The sequence below is a fragment of the Podarcis gaigeae genome (genome assembly GCF_964106915.1).
Source record: "Podarcis gaigeae genome assembly, chromosome: 3".
NCBI classification, from domain to species: Eukaryota; Metazoa; Chordata; class Lepidosauria; order Squamata; family Lacertidae; genus Podarcis; species Podarcis gaigeae.
In genome coordinates, this window is record NC_139680.1 from 19,160,354 (window position 1) to 19,181,412 (window position 21,059).

General features: G+C 42.7%; 1 protein-coding gene across 1 annotated transcript in view; it reads right to left on the reverse strand.

Moving 5' to 3' along the window:
* Positions 1–8,929: 8,929 nt before the first annotated feature.
* Positions 8,930–21,059, reverse strand: part of SDC1 (syndecan 1) — a 34,155-nt gene continuing 22,025 nt past the window's right edge. Inside the window, exons 2-5 of the mRNA XM_083730758.1 lie at positions 14,884–14,965; positions 13,159–13,697; positions 12,766–12,913; positions 8,930–11,110 (exon numbers count right to left, since the gene is read on the reverse strand). Of these exons, the coding sequence (XP_083586884.1) occupies positions 10,944–11,110; positions 12,766–12,913; positions 13,159–13,697; positions 14,884–14,965 (936 nt within the window). The 3' untranslated portion in view covers positions 8,930–10,943. The remainder of the gene's footprint in view (positions 11,111–12,765; positions 12,914–13,158; positions 13,698–14,883; positions 14,966–21,059) is intronic.

The window sequence follows — 21,059 nt, forward strand, 5'->3', positions numbered from 1 at the left end:
AGGTCTTAACAGTGTGTCCGTAGGTGACTGTGGAGGCCAATTCTGGACCCACACGTCCTTCCACAGTGGGGACATAGGTTTCCAGGTGGGAGTTGGTAAGAGTGATCCTATGCTAAGTGGATCCTATGATGCTGCGATAACATCTAAAAACCATGGGATTTTTAGAACGCAATACACTATACCAGCAAATTCTCACCACCATCATCATTAACTAGCATGGCTTGATGGTGCCCCCAAATACATTCAAAGCGTGAAGGAATCAGATGTGCCTGATCTCTGAACATGGAGCCATAAGACCAGGCTCCATAGGACAACCTAAGTCTGTTATTTCTGCTCAGTGCAATGTGTGAGCAGCAGTAGACTTTGGGCTTTAAAAGCTCAGCAGCATCCTGTGCAGTACCAAAATTTGGTGCCCCCACCTCTCACTTTCCATTGCTCATCACTGTTGCGGTGGCTCCTGGGGTGCCCTCTCGGCTTGGCACCCGGTGTGGGCAAACCAGTCATGCTCCCCGAAATCCGCCTCTGGTGTGAGGCTGTGGCGGAGCCAACCGTACATGTAAATTCTGCCTTTCCATGAGCTCATTCATTGCCCTGAACCATCCGCTGCCACACTGGATACATAATCTTCAATTACTTGAGATGGGAGACTGATAACCGCGCAAACAGGGAAATAAAGGCATCCAGACTCCACACCCTTGCAAGGCAGACATGCTTCCCTGATCTACAGATTTTAACTTGGGGGCCCTAGAGCCTCAAGGCTTTCTCCGCAAGGGAGGTGGGAAGCCAGCAAAATGGTGTCAGGTGACTGTCGTTTATATGAGAGTTAAACTTTACATCTCAACCTCTAAACTTCAAATCTCAAAAATGTACACTTTGGTTTTCTGGCCCCAAGTCTGCCTATTGAAAGAGTTGGATGGATCATTGATTCGCAAGTCCAAAAAGGGAACGAGGGGGAAAGAAATCCTTGCTAATAAACATCCTGACAAGTGAAACAAAGCCCTCTTTTCATGGAGGAATCCAGCTGAGACATGCTACTACTTCCTCTTGAAAGGAGTATCAAAGAAAAAATACACGGTAGATTAAAGGCAAGTACCTGCCTGCTTATGACAAACAGAGACTGAATGCTAATAAGCAGTTTCAGGAAAGGCAAAATTGAAGAACGTTTAGGGAGCGCACACACAAACACCTTTTTTCTCCAGGCCTCATGTGCAATTCTGTCTCTCTGCACCCAGATGCTGAGCACCTACTCCTGCCTTTCACAGGCATCCTGAAAAGATCTTTGGAAATCTCGATCGAGTCCAACCCTCACTTGGCAAATAGTTTAGCATGCTTGGTGGGGGGTGGGGGAGAAACCTCTCTAGTGACATGATAATGCTTCAGCTCTATTGCATTTGGATGGCTGTTGAGGTCAATGCAACCTATGAACCAGAGAAACATTGATAGCTTTGGATTTCTTCTGGCAACCTTGTTATGTCTGCTTGCTTTGGTTGTGATATCTGGTGGGTTAGGGAAAGCTGTACAAAGGTGACATGTCGTTTAATTGAATTTTACATGTGTTGGCTTTCTTTCCAAAGTAGTTATTGGAAATCTGGCTTTTCTCCCCATCTCTGAGGTATGACATTTCTCCCCACACACTCCATTCTTCGTAGGGTTGCCATATGTCCTCTTCTTCATGATGGGAGTCATCACAGAGATCCATAGTTAAAAGTAGAAGTCGGCAAATGTGTTCTCTTTTTACCTCTTCAAAATATGGCAACCCTACCAGGGGGACAAACAACAAAACAGAAAAAGCAGGACATTTTTTTGGTTAATGTTTTGTTTTCCTCACATAAGAACAAAACTCAACAAATGAAAATCTTATCAACAGGGTGCTTTGATATCTTCCCGAAATTAAAGATTCCCAAAAATCATTTGCTAAGGATAGATTTGTTGCATATGCTGTCCATATAGGTCTGAGATGAAATTTTAAAAATTTACAATAATATAAAACTATTTAATTTCAAAACATACATCATAGACTCTGGGGAGATTATAACATGTTTGCAGTTCTTCTCCTTATTCCAATCTCCAGATGACCTTGGGCTAGTGCTGGGTTTCCCAGACTTGGGTCTCCAGCTGTTTTGGGACCACAACTCCCATCATCCTTAGCTAGCAGGACTAGTGGGCAGGGACTCAAGTCAGCTGGTGGGCCCAAGTCTGGGAAACACTGGCTCTCTCTCAGCTTTGTAACTAACCTCACTTGGCTGTTGTGAAGATAAAAGGGGAGGAGATGCAAGCATGCTGATTACAGTAATTTGGAAAAAGTACTGGCTGAAAAAGTGCTATCAAACTCCCTTTCATAGAAGGCTTTTCGTGGATCATCTTCTAACCTGAAGCAAAGGAGTTTCTTTTTTTTAATAGATATTTATTAAAGTTTCAAAAATTATATTAAAAACAAAACATAACAACAATACAAACAAACACAAACAAAAAACAAGTATAATTTCATTCCCTTATTTTCTTATACCTTACTTCCCTGACTTCCTCTTACCTCCCCTTTCTATATTCCAATTTCTAGTTATTAATTCAGCAAATCCTCTCCCTTATTTTTCATTTAGTTTTTAACCTTTCTTTTCTATTTACTTAAACCATTACAGCTGGTAACCACAATTTCTAAACCAACGTCATTCTAACATTCATTAATTTTGCAATGTTTCCTAAGATAGTCCTTACATTTCTTCCGATCTTCTTCTGCTGTCTCTCTTCCCTGGTCTCGGATTCTGTCAGTCATTTCTGCCAGTCCCATATAGTCTATCACCTTCATCTGCCATTCTTCCAAGGTGGGTAGATCTTGTGTCTTCCAATACTTTGCGACGAGTATTCTTGCTGCTGTTGTAGCATACATAAAGAATGTTCTATCCTTCTTTGGCACCAATTGGCCGACCATACCCAGGAGAAAGGCCTCTGGTTTCTTCAAGAAGGTATATTTAAATACCTTTCTCATTTCATTATATATCATTTCCCAGAAAGCCTTAATCCTTGGGCAAGTCCACCAAAGGTGAAAGAATTTACCTTCAGTCTCTTTACATTTCCAACATTTATTATCAGATAAGTGGTAAATTTTTGCAAGCTTGACTGGGGTCATGTACCACCTATAAATCATTTTCATAATATTCTCTCTTAGGGCATTACATGCTGTAAATTTCATACCGGTGGTCCACAACTTTTCCCAGTCAGCAAACATAATGTTATGACCAATATTTTGTGCCCACTTAATCATGGCTGATTTCACCGTTTCATCCTGGGTATTCCATTTCAACAGTAAGTTATACATTTTTGACAAATTCTTAGTATTGGGTTCTAACAATTCTGGGAGTTTCAGATTTCCTGATGGCTCTGGTCTTTCTCCAAAAGCATGATTCTAGCACAAAAGTTCAACTTTCTCCTCATGTGGGTTGAAGTTCCTGTTGCTTAAAATATGATTTGTCTAATCCCCAATCCTTCACAATGATCGTCAGTGATAAACGATAAACATGCGTGTGAGCCTTACCTTGTTGACCTTCGTAAATCTCCTCTGAGAAAAGCCCTTCCTTTGTTAAGAAGTCAACAGATGCTAAGCCCTTTCAGCTGGATGTTGCCCAACCTCCCTTGCAACTTTCGCTAGTGCCTTGGTGCAAAAGATTGCTCCTTTCACTACCTGAACTTAGACATTTCTCTTCCGGTTGGTGGAGGGATAAGACCACTGGTCACACCTGCAAACAGCAGACTGTCTGCTTACTAACACTTTGAAGGAAAGAACCATGGCAGCTGTAGAAAGCTTTCACTGCCTTTTCGGTTATCCTGTAAATCAGTAGGTTGTATTCTTCACTCCTTATGGGTATGTTTAGCCTGGAAAAGAGGAGACTGAGAGGCGATGAGATACCCATCTTCAAATATCTCAAGGGCTGTCACATGAAAGAGGGAACAAGCTTGTTTTCTCCTGCTCTAGAGGGCAGGACGTGAACCAATGGCTTCAAGTTACAAGAAAGAAAATGACGACTAAACATCAGGAAGAACTTTCTGACAGTAAGAGCTGTTTGGCAGTAGAACAGTCTCCCTTGGGAGGTTCTCCTTCCTTGGATGTTTTAAGCAGATGTTGGATGACCATCTGTCATGGATGCATTAGCTGAGATTCTTGGATTGCAGGGGGTTGGACTAGACTTGTACTACATAGGGGAGGCAGAAAGTGGTGTGCCCTCCCTAAGTTGTTGGCCTACACTCCCCTTACCTTGGTGGTCCATGGGCAGGGATGATCGAAGTCGTAGCTCAACATCTGAATGGCACCACACTGGCTACCCTCCCAGGTGAGAAACACAGCCCTTCTTAAAGCAGTAGATTCCTTCCAAGCACCATCCAATTCCCAGCTGTTTACTTCTGCATGCCACCAAATATGTCCTCTTAAAAATATATAAGGCTGTCTCTAATTGCGTAGGGTGGCCTCATAAAGTCTGCTGGGTTTGTGAAGAAGAAGAAGAAGAAGAAGAAGAAGAAGAAGAAGAAGAAGAAGAGTAGTAGTAGTAGTAGTTTGGATTTGATATCCCGCTTTATCACTACCCGAAGGAGTCTCAAAGTGGCTAACAATCTCCTTTCCCTTCCTCCCCCACAACAAACACTCTGAGGTGAGTGGGGCTGAGAGACTTCAGAGAAGTGTGACTGGCCCAAGGTCACCCAGCAGCTGCATGTGGAGGAGCAGGGAAGTGAACCTGGTTCACCAGATTACGAGTCCACCGTTCTCAACCACTACACCACACTGGAATTTGCTTACATGAAGTTGTGAAGTCTTTAAGATGCTGCAAGACTCTTTGTTGCACAAATTTGCTAAGTTTGTCTGCTACATCTCTGATATTTGTCAGTTTATTTTTTTAAGCACAAGACTCTTAATTTCAGGTTTGTGGGTTTGAGCCCCACGTTGGACAAAAGATTCCTGCATTGCAGGGAGTTAGACCAGATGCCCTCGTGGTCCCTTATAACTCTTCTACTTCATTTATTAAATTGGTATATGGCTCTTCATCCGAAGATCACAATGTGATCAGAGTTCCAACGTCATTAAAAGGCAAGGGAGTCCTGATGATCTATTCCAAAATGAATAAAATAAATTGCCATTTGATTTGAAAGGGCCAGCAGTCCTCTCCGCACAGGTCGTGCAGAGCTGGGATGACTTGGGGTTCTTGTGTGACTCATCTCTATGAAAGTACAGTCATAGTCAAGACCTCACTGAGGATCAGACACAATTCTGGCTGGGAACAGAGTCTGGGCTGGTGATCACTTCCCACAGCAAAACAGGCCACGGCAGAAAAAAGTTGCACAATTTTTCAAGAGACTAATCCAGAAAGCTGCATCTTAGGGTAATGAGCTTCAGCATTACAGTTTGGGTGCAATTTTCCCATAGACGTGTTTTTACAGCTGTGGTTAATGTGTGACTAATCCTTACTGTGGAGTAAACCACATTACCACTCCTTAAAAAACTGGGAAACTTCGTTAGTATGTTGCGGGGGCGGGGGCGGGGGGGGATGGGAATAGACCAAAAGGGCAACTGCTGAAAATGTAAGATGATTCTCAATTATTTTTTACTGGTTTGAGCTCTGCATGTTTTATGATGAACTATTAGGTCTGGCTACAGTTACTTTATGACTATATATATATCTCATGGAAGTAAAAGCAAGGAGAAGCCTTTGACTTACATACAAGCAAATGCTGACAAATATTAATGGCAGTAATAAAGTCAGCTTGCTTCTTGAGCTGACATTCCTTCAAATAATTACTAAATATTCAAGCTCTCTGGCCCTGCAAGCAGACCACCCAAAATTACTTTCCAAAATTATATTCCAAAATTACTACAGTGGAACCTCGGGTTAAGAACTTAAAATTTGTTCTGGAGGTCCATTCTTAACCTGAGGTACTTTAGCTAATGGGGCCTCCCACTGCTGCCACGCCACCGCCGTGTGATTTCTGTTCTCATTCTGAAGCAAAGTTCTTAACCTGAGGTACTATTTCTGGGTTAGCGGAGTCTGTAACCTGAAGGTACCACTGTACTTTCTTTAGTGAAGTAAGAGGGCAGGGAGAGGGTTGGGGAACCCAACCTAGAACACATTCAATGTTATATCATCACTTTAGCATATAGGTATATAAAGAAAAAAATCATTGAATTTGGATGAGACCACAAAGGTCATCTGGTCCAACCCCCTGCAATGCAGGGATCTTTTTACCCTATGTGGGCTTCAAAACCATGACCCTGAGATTAAGAGTCCTGTGCTCTACCCTCTAAAGAAAAGTTTCAGTTCACATAAAAATCCAGCACCAGAAGGACTACCAAAATTAAAAAGAAAAGGCAGCACATACCACAGGACATTTCATCAATCTGGTGTCCTCCAGAAATTTTAGACTATGACTCTCATCAACCCCAACCAGTATGCTGAAAGGGACTGATGGGAATTGTCGTCCCAAACTTCCGAAGGGCACCAGGTTGGGTAAGGCTGTAACCAAAATGTTAACAGGGAACAAACAAAGAAGCACCGAAACATCAACTACCAAAAATTATATATAATTATATATAAGGCCTGGATATACATTTGCATATACATTTGGATATACATTTGCAAACTGCGGGAGGCAGTGGAAGACAGGAGTGCCTGGCGTGCTCTGGTCCATGGGGTCATGAAGAGTTGGACACGACTAAACGACTAAACAACAACAACAAATGCAAATGTATATTTGAGCTCCCGTTGCTCGGTCCCAGCTCCTGCCAACCTAGTAGTTGGAAAGCACATCAAAGTGCAAGTAGGTAAATAGGTACCGCTCCGGCAGGAAGGTAAACGGCGTTTCTGTGCGCTGCTCTGGTTCGCCAGAAGGGGCTTAGTCATGCTGGCCACATGCTGGCTCCCTTGGTCAATAAAGCAAGATGAGCGCCGCAACCCCAGAGTCGTCCGTGACTGGACCTAATGGTCAGGGGTCCCTTTACCTTTTTACCTTTATACATTTGCATAAGTGTGGGCCCAGAATGCATGAGGATGGGGGAGAACCAGACAGCTTCGTTACCAAGAAATTTTGCCATAAATTGAAAGTCCCAATTGACCAATACTATGGACTCATAGTTTATTATCAATAGAAACGGACAATGAGTGGTATAAATGCAGTTACTCTTCAACTACTAGTGATCACTCTGGACCAGAAGGGAACCACCAGACAATCTTAATTAAGGAATGTAACCAGGCTAGCCTTGTTGCAGCAAAGAATTTTGTTTACTACCCAAGAACACACGTACCAATGAAGAAGTGGTGCTTAGTAAATAGTGCAAAGTTTTCCATGTGCAGAGGGAAAGTTGTTTTTCTGCAAAAAAAATGCTTTCAAGTTCAACCCATGTCTTGCAAGCTCACTTAAAGCTTTAAGTTAGCAACTATCTACCACACAGTAGAAGGAAAAAATGTTTCATTGCAACTGTAGTGGTGTCAGGCTTGAAACACTGGAGGAGAATGGTTTTTTCTTGTTACCTGCCCTGAACATATTAGTACTTCCAGGCGGTAAATATATGCCCTTTTTGGTTGTTGTGTACTATTTTACTGTTTTTATTTCATTTTAAACTGTTATTATTTCAGGCAATGCTTTTATTTTTATTTTACTGTTGTAAGTCAAGCCAAGGTCTGGGAGGACTAAGAACAGCAAAGTGAGTAATTTAAAATCTTACTCATCTAAGATGCAACATGAAGCAATTTTACCCTCATTCCACATATACACATTTCCACTCCCCAAATCAAATATGCAGTAAGCAGCCAAAATGGCCAATACAGCGAGTGGTACATTTTGTGTTTCCCCAACAGCACCACCGCACTCTCTGCTTTTGTAAATCCCTTTCGTTTTTATTAGAAAGAAAATGTAGCGGAATACTTTGTAATTCAAGGCAGCAATTATCATAAAATTGTAAAGTTGGAAGGGATCCTGAGCATCATCTAGTCCAACCCCCCTGCAATGCCGCTGTCCAATATGGGGATTGAACCTGCAACCTTGGCATTATCAGAAGAGGAGGAGTTTGGATTTGATATCCCGCTTTATCACTACCCTAAGGAGTCTCAAAGTGGCTAACAATCTCCTTTCCCTTCCTCCCCCACAACAAACACTCTGTGGGGTGAGTGAGGCTGAGAAACTTTGAAGGCTTTGAAGTCGCTGAACAGAGAAGTGTGACTAGCCCAAGATCACGCAGCAGCTGCATGTGGAGGAGCAGGAAAGCAAACCCAGTTCACCAGATTACGAGTCTACCACTACACCACACTGGCTTACCAGCACCACACTCTAACCAAGTGAGCTACCCAGCAGATTCTAGGCATACTTACTGGTCTTATTGAACAGGTCAGCAGGTCTGTCTGTGCAGCAAATATAGATAGGTCCCGGCTCCATGTGTTTCAGACCAGTTCTTCCATCTTCGTAGCAGAGCAGTTGTCTGGATATAGACTGGTTGGGCAGTGTTTTGTGTGTCTCTCTGCCCCATTTCCCTGCCTTCATTGCCACTGACATTCTGCATGTTCAGTAGCAGCCAAAGCATAGTATGAGCCTCCAGAAATTGCTGGACTAAAATTTGCACCAACCCTGACTATTGACTGTGCTGGCTGGGCTTGAGGGGAGTTGGAGTCCAAACACAACATCTGTAGGGCCAGACATTCCCAGCTCCAAATACTTTGCCAGCACACTCTGAGTTTCAGGTGCCCAGGAGAATTAATAAGCCTTTGGTTAAGGGCAATAGAGACATCTTAAAGATAAAAGTAAATCAAGTGGGCAAAACAAGACTGCATTCAGTACACAGAGCTGCAACTCTGTGTTTCTAGTGCATTTTTCTGAGGAAACAGCCTTGCAACTCAAAAGAAGAAGCTGAAAATAAAAATTTGGGGATGGACAGGTGGTTCAGGTAATGACACGAAACAGATTATTTTGGCAGACTGCCTTTTTATTGCATGTGTTCTGTTTGAGAAGTACAAAAAGAACCAACTGAAGGACTTGCATTTCAAAATTAGCAGTTTGCAAGTTACAGAATTCCAGTTTTTGCTCGACCGTTAAAAAAGCACACGCCAATTTTATCACTCAAGTCTTGCCCAAAAGAAGTGTGTTTCCTAGATCCGAGAAAGGCAGTGATATCTTTTTTGTACATAAAAAAGGGACACACAATCACTTAAAACCTCATTGTAAAAAGGTAGTTATGGGTAGCTGAGTTGTATTGAATGCAAGTCAGGAGTTGACAGCCTGGTTTCACATGCTGGAAAAAAAAAAGTATTCAGCCTATCAAATATAAAGAGCTTTGCGGCAGTGATATACGGAAGGCACCAATTGTTTGGTTGAAAACTCACAATTATGCTTTATTTGAAAGGTTCTTACTTTACTGTATGTATTTACAGTGCCCTAGTGTCAACTCATTCTTCTGCCTACACTTTTTGCTAGAAACAGAAGCGTCTTGCAAGCTAACAAGTGTAAATGGTGAAATAAAGAAGAGCCTAAAACAGTGATGTATGTGGTTTTCCCCCCACCGCTAAAAAAAACACCCCAAAGCCTTTACCAAAAAACACACACAAAAAACTGTTCAGCAGAGAGATAATTCACATCCATGTCATCCTGTACATTACAGAAATCATATACCTATACTTATTCTAACACCAGCTAGCTGTTTTTCAAGAGAGCTCCGCCTCCCTCCACACACAGTGTAACTTAACACACATTTAAATACTGCTTTGGAAGTGCTGACATTCACCAGTTTTGGTCCTATCGACACACATTCCCAACAAGACCCCCAACTTCACTCTTTGGGCATGCAAGGGAGTTGAAGGCACCCTATCCATCTTTGACCTCCTCTTCTACACAGAACAGCTTCTGAAGACATTTGCTCTCCAAACTCTCTTAATGCTCTGACACAAGTTGGACCGAGATAAAAGCCAGCCGCGTACATTAATAGATGCTAACTCCCTTAGGCTCTGCATGTTGAGCCTGCGCTCCCAGAACCTCGACTACAAACGCCAGTCTAATATGATTCTAGTCCCTGGGACTTGGCAGCAACAGAAGCTCTCATCACCCCTTAACAGGCTCCGTCCTGTACGCTGAATGCCACACCCTGCATTTTAGGTACCGGGTGGCAGAGGGAGTTTGGAAATCCAGTGGAGAAGTAGCCACTCTCCCAAAAATGCAATGCAGAAGAGGTAGATAACAAACGGTGGCTCCGGGACTACTATGTGGACCTGGTACACAGGGAACAAGGACAACACTACAGCCAGTAGGACCAGAAGTAACTGGAAAAGAGTGCACACCTCAATGCTTCCACCTCTATGTTCCCTCATATTACAAAGCACAGTGTATAAAATTTCTCCCACTAGAATTCCAGAGGAGTCATACGCCTAACTTTTAAGAACTCCATCTCTTTGGACAGACCTTTTAATTTGAGGGGGGTCTTCGTTCACACACCATTCGGCTGCAATAGAGTGACCGAGTGTTACCGTTGAAAAGGGGGTGGGAACACTGAAAGCCACATAATAACCAGTTTTATTATTATTATTTTAAAAAAGAAAAGAACATTCTCTAATGCACACAGGGATGGCTACTAAGCGTTGGGGCGCCAAAATGTCTTTAGCATACAGACACGCACATTATACCTTACTAATTTCTTGGTGCATGTTCCTAGGACGTCAAGACTATATACAATCGGTTCCTTATCTTTTCCCCAGGAGTCCTTAGACTAAGGCTAAGGTTCCACTTTAAAGGTAATCTTTGTGCAAGAAAGCAGGTATGGTTTTAATTAATCCAGATTGACTTTGGAAAAATAGAGGCGTTCCCAATGGCAAGGAGGCAGAGGCTTAAGCTCAGTCCTATGGCTTTTAGTTCCCCCCACCCCTTTTTAAAACGCAGTGAGAACTCATGATGTCCAGGAGACATCCAAATGTCTTTTAAACTTTCTTTGTTCATGCGTAGAATTCTTCTTGTTTCTGTGGTTTCTGATAGCCTCCATTTGACTGTTTTGGCTCATCCAGTGAGTAGCTTCCTTCATCTTTTTTCTTCATTCTGTACAGCATGAACCCAACTAGGAATCCAGCAAACAGCAGACCTACTAGTCCGCCAGCGATGACCCCTGTGGAAAAAGCAAGTGCCGAGTTAGATGTATTCAGATTAGGAATAAATGAAGTGATAAAGTATACTTCTCACACGAAAAACCCAGTAGCATTCCTGCTCGGTATCATGTCCTCGGAAATCAAGACAACATATAGACCACTCTTTATGTATGTCACCACAGAGGCAAGAATTCTCATAGCGAAAAATTGGAAAAGCAACATAATCCCCATCAAATCTGACTGGTTAGCTAAAACGATTGAATATTTACATCTTGCAAAACTAACGGGGAGAGTAAAAGGAAACACCGTTCAAAAAGTTAATAAAGAATGGTTAATTCTTAAAGAATATCTTAAAAACTATATGGACAATGCAAATCTCCTAGCAGATTCAGACTAAATCTTGTAAATAGAGGGAAGATATGGTAAAATATATAGAGAGAAACAAAAGGAAACTGTGACATGCGTATTGAGTTAAGACTGATAACAAAGCATTAAGGGGAAAGTTGAAAGTCAAATATGTGTGGTGTGGTATCCAATGTAAAGGTACGAGGGTAGGTATTGTATGAAATGTATGTACTATGTATTGTGTAATATCTGTTGAGTTTTATGTCATTAATGTGTCATAACAATAAAGATTATCTTGAAGCACAGGCCCCAATAGCAATCCTTGAGGGACTCTACTTTCTACATCTCTCCATTCGGAGAACTATCCATGGCTACAAGCCATGATGGCTATGGTCTGCAATTGGAGGCGCTAACACAACTGGAGCTGCTAACACTTCCAAATACTAGTTGCTGGAGACCACAGGAGGGGAGCATGTCCATGTATTCAGACCCTGATTGAGCGTTTCCCACAGGCATCTGGTTCACCCCATTGATGCTTCTTATGTTTCTCCAAGAGCGACCAACGCTTCGTAAAAAGAACAGCCAGCCAGAGGCATGCTACAAAGAGAGTTGTTTCTGTGGAATCTACAGTCTGGATCAGGGCTAGACAACATGATGCCCTCCAGATATTGTTTTGTCTATAAATTCCCATCACCTGCCATGCTGGTTGGGAATTGAGAAGCCAACAAGGCCTGAGAGCCTACAGATTCCCCATTTCTGGTCCAGGTGAAACAATCCAAGTGTCCAGCTTTGGGGGTTCATCATCGACAGTATTCTCCATTGAGCACAGCCTTCTGAACAGATATTTAAGGTCCTGATCATGTGCCCTCTACACAAAGGCCCTGCTCACCCTCCACATGCTGAGGAAGCAAGAGTGGGGATGCACTAGTTGTGCTTAGGCTTTGTCATCTGTTGTCACAAAGACATATAGTAACTTCAACCCATAAGATGCTTGCCATAATACTGGGTTGCCCTGGGAATAATTAACCATACAGTGATGCCAATGTGAGCAGCTACTCTGCAGCAGCTGTTGAGGTTGTGACAAGTGTAGAGCTCCTCAAGTTCATACTGCAGCTTTGCTGTGCAGAAAACAGTATGGCAGCTCAGCAACAGTTGTCAACTGAGATAGTGCTAGAGGTTGCACAATAAGTAGTTTAAACTAAGCAAGAAAGAGGAAGAGGGAGAGGGAGAGGGAGAGGGAGAGGGAGAGGGAGAGGGAGAGGGAGGAGAGAGAGAGAGAGAGAGAGAGAGAGAGAGAGAGAGAGAGAGGAGATCTTCTAGTTTCACATACCTCCTAGAACTTCTTTCCTGTCCATTATTCCTTGGGCAGTTCCTGCAGATTTTGCATTCTTTGTTTCTGTATCTACTGATTTATCACCGGGCTGAGATCCCACTCCTAGTACTGAATTTTCTCCACGTAGATCAATTGAAAAGTCATCCTGCATAGAAGAACAATCACACTATTTTAAATTTCCCTTCCACAGATTCAGTGCATGTATGTTGTTCACACAGCTACAAGAGTTTATGAGGCAGCGTTGCTACTCAAAGTTCTATCATGACATGTGCTCAAAGTCTGCATTTAAACAGTCTACAAGCTATAGCACAGGTCAATGGCAAATTAATTGCATTTCAGCGTAAGAGTTTAATTTATGTAGCAGCATGGTGAACAGCGTCTCGTTCTTACCTTACTTCCAGAACCATCCTCAATTAGGATGCCTCCGTCATCGGGCAAAGAAGGGATTTCATTCTGGTCACCAGAAGATATTGTAGTGGGACTTGCAGTATCCAGACTTCTCTCACTAGTTGGCACAAAGTCCAAAGCAGGTGTTGCATCATCAGTGCTTGATCCTTGATGGACATCTTGGTAGACTTCTGCCTCAATGAAGTGTGTGCTAGAAATTTGCGACGTTGTGGTTCTGACTGTGGAAATGTGGTGAGTCGCTGGGATTCTAGTCGTTATGACTGGAGACCTTGTTGTTCCTTGTTCAGTAAATGAGTCCAGCTCATATTCTGTAGCTACTTCTGTCTTGTCGGTCACCAGATCCATCAACGGGACTAAAGGTATGCTTGTTTGGGATACAGGTCCTCCTGGATACTCTTCTGTAGGACTGTCTGTTTGCTGTACCTCAGGCTGCTTATATTCCGAGTCAGTTGAGGATTCGGGCAACGACGACATATTTGTTCTTCCTTGTACTGAAACTTTTACGAAGGTTGCAGGATGGCCTGACAAAGAACCCAAAGCATCAGTATTTGTTTTAGTTAATACATAGAAGGCCTTTAAAAACACACTACATTGCGTAAGAGAAAGCTTACCCAAGTGGTTCAAGAAGTCTGAGGAATCCCTATCTCTTCAATAGCCAATTCCCACCCCGTGGCCAATTAATTATGATACAGTGGTACCTCGGGTTAAGTACTTAATTCGTTCCAGAGTTCCATTCTTACCCTGAAACTGTTCTTAACCTGAAGCACCACTTTAGCTAATGGGGCCTCCTGCTCCTGCCGCGCCACCAGAGCACGGTTTCTGTTCAGCTCCTGAAGCAAAGTTCTTAACCCGAGGTACTATTTCTGGGTTAGCGGAGTCTGTAACCTGAAACGTATGTAACCTGAAGTGTATGTAACCCGAGGTACCACTGTACTCCTCTCCAGTTGTAGAACACACACACACACACACACACGTTGACTGTATTGGTCTCTGTCAGGGTACTTACTTTCATTATTAATTTTAATGTTCTTTCTAGAACAATGAAATCCCTACTTACAGGGTCTTAAGATTTTAACATGCAGTCAATATTAAATGAAATCTGAACTAGCCACCATTTAACTACCATAGCCTTTATTATATTCTGGTTATGGCAGGCACTACAAAATTCTGGATGGCCCCATTTGATAGGTGTGGGGAGGCTTTGGCAATCCCAATGTTGCTGAACTACAGCTCCCATCAACCTCAGCAAGCATGGCTAATGGGCCAGGGATGATGGTTGTTGTAGTTGGGCAACATTTGGAAGGCCAGAAGTTCCCCAGACCTGCCATATGGCCTCTGTCAAACTCACTAGGCGGCCCTGACTCCCAGCCTAACTTGATAGGCAATAAAGGCACAGCAGAGTTACTCTAAGGAGGACTGAGAGGCAGGATGGATTGTGAAGCAGGAAAGACCCAGATTCAAATCTCCACTCAGCCTGAAGCTCACCAGAGTCTCTCTCTCTCTCTCTCTCTCTCTCTCTCTCTCTCTCTCTCTCAGCCTAACCTACCTCACAGAGTTGTTGTGAAAATAATAAGTGTGTGCAGATCCATATACACTAAGCAGTGTGGCACTAGGCCTTTAGTTAACTATAAGAGTTAGAGCTGTTCAGAACCCAAGAGTTCAAGAAGCGCTTTGTTCACAGCTAAGCAAACACAGAAACAAGCTTACCTGCTCCAGAACCAGAAAAAGAGTCGTAATCATCACCAGATGAGTCCATGTCTTCAGGTGGGAAACTGATGTCTGCTGGTTGCTACAGAACAGAAAACAAAGTACATTTAGAATATTCTCCGTTGATTGTTTCCTGCACACATTACAAATCCTAGCAAAATGCCCATCGCTATGCTAGGTGGGATGCCATATAGAGGAATATTTTTATTCTGCAAGGACTACAGGTAGGGCAAGAGGACACAGTATGTGTCCGCAATACCCTTAGAAACAAAGACAAACACATACTCTACACATATAAACTCTGATAGACCCTTCTTGGCAAAGCTGGACCATTCAGCATTGAGAACAAAGGGCAGTTAGTTGCACTGTAAAGAACACTGCTTTATTCCACCTCCCTACTCCTTTCTGAATATACCCATACTGTAAGCTACAAAAATGAAGCTTACTGCACAGCCATAGTGAATAATAATTACATGAAGAACAAAGATTGGAAGAACCACAGAGGAACTTATTATGATGATGATTCATTTTTGCATAGCAATAAGACACAAAGATTCAGAATCATGCAAGGCACACATGGAAGTTTTGTATAAGGGTTCCAATTTACACTCTTTTCTGCAATGTGTCTTTTAGACACTTACACAAGCAATACTGGAATCATTTCACTCCACTATTTGTTTAGAAAAGTATTGGCATGAGAGAAGAGATGCAATTAGTATAATTAAACAGATACACATGGTCAAATAAGAAAGTAAGTAAGAGCCGGGGGAAAGTAAGAATTGGAAAATTTTAGAGCAACTTTCATTAGAAAAAAAATGGTTTACTATGTAAAATGTTCTGATGCCCTAGAGAGTGATCTAATTTAGCAGGTTTACTTTCTTTGAAACAGAGAAGCTTGGCCAATATCATACTTGCAACTGACATCTTTTCCTGTTTATGAAATGCGGGGGGTGGGGGGGGAGATGTGGAAAAATAAAAGAACTGGAAACTTTTCTGCTCCGCATCACTGCCTGTGGGCCATGAAAAAGGCACACAGAAACTCTACTCTGATACTAGAGCTTGTGGTGAACGTGTTCAGAATACCCCTGAAGCCATTAAATTCTTTGGCTGCATTATATCAAATGTAGAAATTTGATTCTACATTCTTTTCAAGCCATTTGGCCACCTGAGAGCCCTCAACACAAACTTCCTTATCCAAAAACAAGCCTACAATCCTTGCTAAATGGTGGCCTTTTTATTGGTGATGAGATCAAACAAGGGTTTTACTTGGGAGCATCAGTTGAACTCCTTCCCCAAGTCCCTTTTCACAAAACACTGGACACTACAGAAACACAACATGCCCTCGTTTGGGCAGACAGGTAAAGTAGGTAATGACAGCTTTTCACATGTATTTTGGGCTCATCCTCTATCTAGAGTGCTGCAAGGCTGTTTTCTGCAAACCTTTAAGTTATATTCCCCTTTGTATGTGTGCCTATCTCTTTGCTACATCAAGATAAACACACAGGGAGAAAGAGACCTTCCCTGCAGCGCTATCTTATCTATATGGTTTGATTCCATTTCTCTATTGTGTTCCAGCTATGTCAGCATGCCTCTTAAGCATCCGTTCTACTGCTAAAGGAACAGCAGCTTTCCTGCCTTCAAGAGGATATCAAACTATAGATTTATAGCAGAGCTGGGGAACCTTTTCACTCTTGAGGGATGCATATCCTCCAGTCTATCCTGCCAGGGGCTGCCGGAGCAAAAAGTGGGCAGAATTTGCAGCCCTGTGCTACTCTGTGCCATCGCCACATCCCTCCTTGCCTCCGGCGCACAGTGAGAAAGAGGTTTCCCAGAGGGGTTGTCTGGGAAGTCAAAGTGGGCCTGCAGCATCTGGAGGGCCACATGAAATTGGGCTGGGTGGCGGTAGTGGGAAAAGGTTGCCCACTGGAGGGAAGGATCAGTTGGGATAAATGGTCACCAGCACCAAGACAGATGATCCTATCTGCATGAAGTTGCTTCCATACAAACACAGTTAACAGCCTTGGTGGTTCTGGATCTCACGTTTGGCTCTCCTCAAATAGGATTTCTGCATCACATCTCACATAGTAGTTCCACATCACAGACCCTGTGTGTCAATGCACGGCCTCTGAAATAGCACTTTGTCTCTTTCACATAACTCCACTGCCGCATCACATTGCTGACATCTGAGGCAAGGATTAGGAGGCAACCAATTTTGTGCATTTTTATGTCCTTAACCCTACAGGGTTTACAAGGCAACCTTTCACATTTGGGCTAGCAGCACCAAATCCTTAAGGCATACACAACCCATTCTGCTAGCATCGAAGAAAATTAGTTACGGATCATTGCTTTGGAGGTCTAAATCTGCCTAGAAGATCAAGAGAAAGTTCCTCCAAGGATGAGAAACCAAACACAGCCCTGGGATGTTTGGCAGCTTTCATTCCCAACGAGAGGTATTGGAAGCTGTCTTAGAACTTATCTCATGGATAAGCTCCCTCATCTCATAGATATCAAGTGAAAGGTTTCAAATACCAGACACTTTTCAGTGATACTAAAGCATGCAATGTGGATTCTGTTCTGAACACTTTCTTGTAGAAGCTTGTTCTATGCAGGTGTTCAGTTTGTTAAAATAAAAAAGCATCTCTATACTGGAGGTAGATAGCTACAGGGGAGGCTTCTGGTAGCCCTACACTCTTCTCATGAACTTGTGAGAAGCGCTTGTTACTTTTCACCTCCAGGCAATTTGACTGCACATGCATACCTTTAAAAGTAAAATATATATATAGTGTTACAGGTTCTACGATTTTGGCTCTCAAGATATCAAACAGTGTTAGAAACTGGGATAGAAAACTAGGAGTCCAATGGCTAGGTTGTGGGCACTAAAACAGAATATCTAATCACCTCTTTTTTGGAAGGGGGACAACACTTTTTATTATTTTGATAAGCATGAACTAATATGCAATTCACATAAAAGACACATTGTTAATATCACTTTTTTTCAGAAACTGTTAATACATTTTAATTCCCAAGTACGAATTCCAAAGGATCAGCACACCCCAACCCACGCATTATTGTAGGAGTTGTGGATCCAGCCTCTTTGAATTGAAATCACCAGAAAGTTCTTTGAACGCTGTGGGTTAAACCAGAGCCTAGGGCTTGCCGATCGGAAGATCGGCGGTTCAAATCCCCGTGACGGGGTGAGCTCCTGTTGCTCAGTCCCTGCTCCTGCCAACCTAGCAGTTCGAAAGCACGTCAAAGTGCAAGTAGATAAATAGGTGGGAAGGTAAACGGCGTTTCTGTGCACTGCTCTGGTTCGCCAGAAGCGGCTTAGTTATGCTGGCCACATGACCTGGAAGCTGTCTGCTGACAAACGCCGGCTCCCTCGGCCACTAAAGCAAGATGAGCGCCGCAACCCCAGAGTCATCCGCGACTGGACTTAACGATCAGGAGTCCCTTCACCTTTACCTTCTGGTTGGGTTTCTTTGATAACAAGAGATTGACACAACTATTTCCTATTAAGAGTCTCCGAATGCTGTCCTTGGTATAGCAAATGTTTTTGTTGGGTTTTCCTTATACTTCCAGCATATGAAGACATTCTGAATACATGTGTTTCAAGGGTGTCTCAACTGGAGGGCTGTGGATGGGAAGGATGTATATTCTCCAGGTGGAGACAAAGTAATAGTCTCTTCTTTCCCACCCCATTTCAAATGAGACATGTGTGGGAAGGATTTTAAGATACATATGCTTTTTCTTAATGCTTTCCTAAAACAGCTGGATTATCAACTTGAGTTATGGCCATAGTAGTTACATCGAAACGGGGAGGGGGGGGACTCCAATATTTTACAGGCTACATACTAAATATCTTGGGTAGGTCATTATGCCATGGACTATGGTCATTATGTCAGGGATTATGCCTTGAGGTAGACCACAAGGAACCTATTTCAAACAGCACTATGAAGTGGAGAGCTGGCTGAAGGAAAGAACTTGTGTCCAAAAAGCTACAGCAAGATGAGTGTTGGCCCTAGGAAGGTGTGTGTCACTAAGGCTCTGCTTCAGGCAGCAAAATATATTGGATTGGTGCCAACTCCATCACCGTAGTTCCAAGAATATATTCTGTTGAGTTCAAGCCAGACCCCTTGTGGCATTCAGACCAATGCAACCAAAATTATCTTCTCAATTTAGTCTTTTTTAAAAAAAACAGAAAACCCAGCAAATTAGGGTAGGAATTAAGGTTGAGATCAGCTATCTCTGAGCTTCAACAAAGGACAGCTGTATGTGCGGTGATGTTCGTCACCATCTGCTAATTTTAGCTGCTCCAAGTTTCCAAAAGATTCTGAAGTTCAAGAACAAGGAAGGCGATAAGAAAGCTTTGTAAGCTTCACCACTTTAACTCACCACTTTGCAAACTGTGCAGCTGCTCATTTTACTCAGTGTGCAAGTTCTTAATGAGCTACAGTGCCATGCACTTTGCTCAGCTACAGCCTGTTGGGCTTCAAGCAGAGCAGGTCCAACTGCTTAGACAAATCGATGGCTCTTAATGCGGGTTGCTTATTAAGCAGCAGCTGGCCTTCAAGGGGGGAAAACAACAACAAGCTCTATTGTCATTTGGGGTTCTAACAAGATTGTCTCTAAATTCTAACCCTCCCTTAGCTGCCCGCTGATAATTCCACTCTGCAAAAAAAAACAAGTTCTAGAAAGTTATTTGACTGAAGCAACAGCTCCCTTTGGGTGAAAGCAGCTGACACAGCGGTGATTGGACTGTACCACTTCAAACTGCCTGAGGAAGATTGCATAGTTGGAAGCCATCCCATGGGGTAGGTAGAATTCAGGAGGTAGAAGCTAGATGAAAACTCTTCACAGTATCTAATTTTCTAGCTTCAGCTGCTTTAATACGGAGGAGCCTTCAACCATGAGATCTGGCAGCTGTGGCATTATCCAGAAACCGATCTTATCATCCCATCAACTATTACTGTCAGCTAGACCAAAGACATATTATGATGTGTACAAACCATTCAGATCTTGTATGGAGACTAAACATGCTTGAGTGGCTTCAATGTTTCAGATTGCTACAGTGGTACATTGGTTCTCAAACATCTTGGTATTCAAACAACTTGCAACCCAAACACTGCAAACCTGGAAGTAAGTGTTCCAGTCTGCGAACTCTTTTTGGAAGTCGAACGTGCTCTGTTTTGAGTGTTACACTTCCTTTTTGAGTGTCACACTACTGCTTGTTGTTGCTATTTATTTTGCATTTTTGTTTTTGCAGCTCTTTTTTGTTTTGTTTTTGTGACTGTTTGGAACCCAGTTCAGCTACTGATTGATTGTGTGACTGCGGTACATTGTTTATTGCTTTCATTTTATTGCTCAATGGTCTCGTTAGAAAGTAAAAATCCACATTAAATTGCTGTTTTAGGGGTTGTTTTTTAAAGTCTGGAACGGATTAATCCATTTTGCATTACTTTCTATGGGAACGCGCGTCCTGGTTTTGGAACAGACTTCTGGTACAGATTAAGTTTGAGAACCAAGGTACCACTGCACTGTGCTGTCCTTGCTTGCTTTGCTGTGACGCTGCTAGACTTGCCTCCCACGTGAATAACATTTTAGCAGGTGTCTGATCCAGACAGTAGGTTGTCCTTGAGAGGGAGACACCAGGCAGTTTCCATGCTGACTCATTGCGATCTCTCTCAGACACAGCAAGGTAAGCCTGGACACTTGATATCAGGAGATCTATTGGCAGATACGGCATCTTTTAAGCAAAGACCATCAAGGTGACAGATTAGGATGTTCAGACAACACCCACATCCTCCTAGTCAAACTTTGGCCATGACTTTAAATCTAGATTATTTCCCACCTGAAGGATTTGCCTCACCACTTACTGCAAAAAACAGGAAGCATGAGCCAGGAGTAAGCAAAGCTGATGCAATGAGGTTTTCCATTCATGGAATCATAAAATTATAGCATTGGAAGGGACGAGCATCATCAAGTCTTACAACACAAGAATCTTTTGCCGAACCCACAGCCCTGAGATTGAGCCTCATGCTCTACTGACAGAGCTATCTCCATTCCTTTCATTCAAAGGTGAGAGGGAAAGACTTTTAAAAGCAATTTACTGGGATAATTCACCATTTCTCCCAACAGTACATTAAAGCCATAGCTTTTATGTACACCATTAAGATACT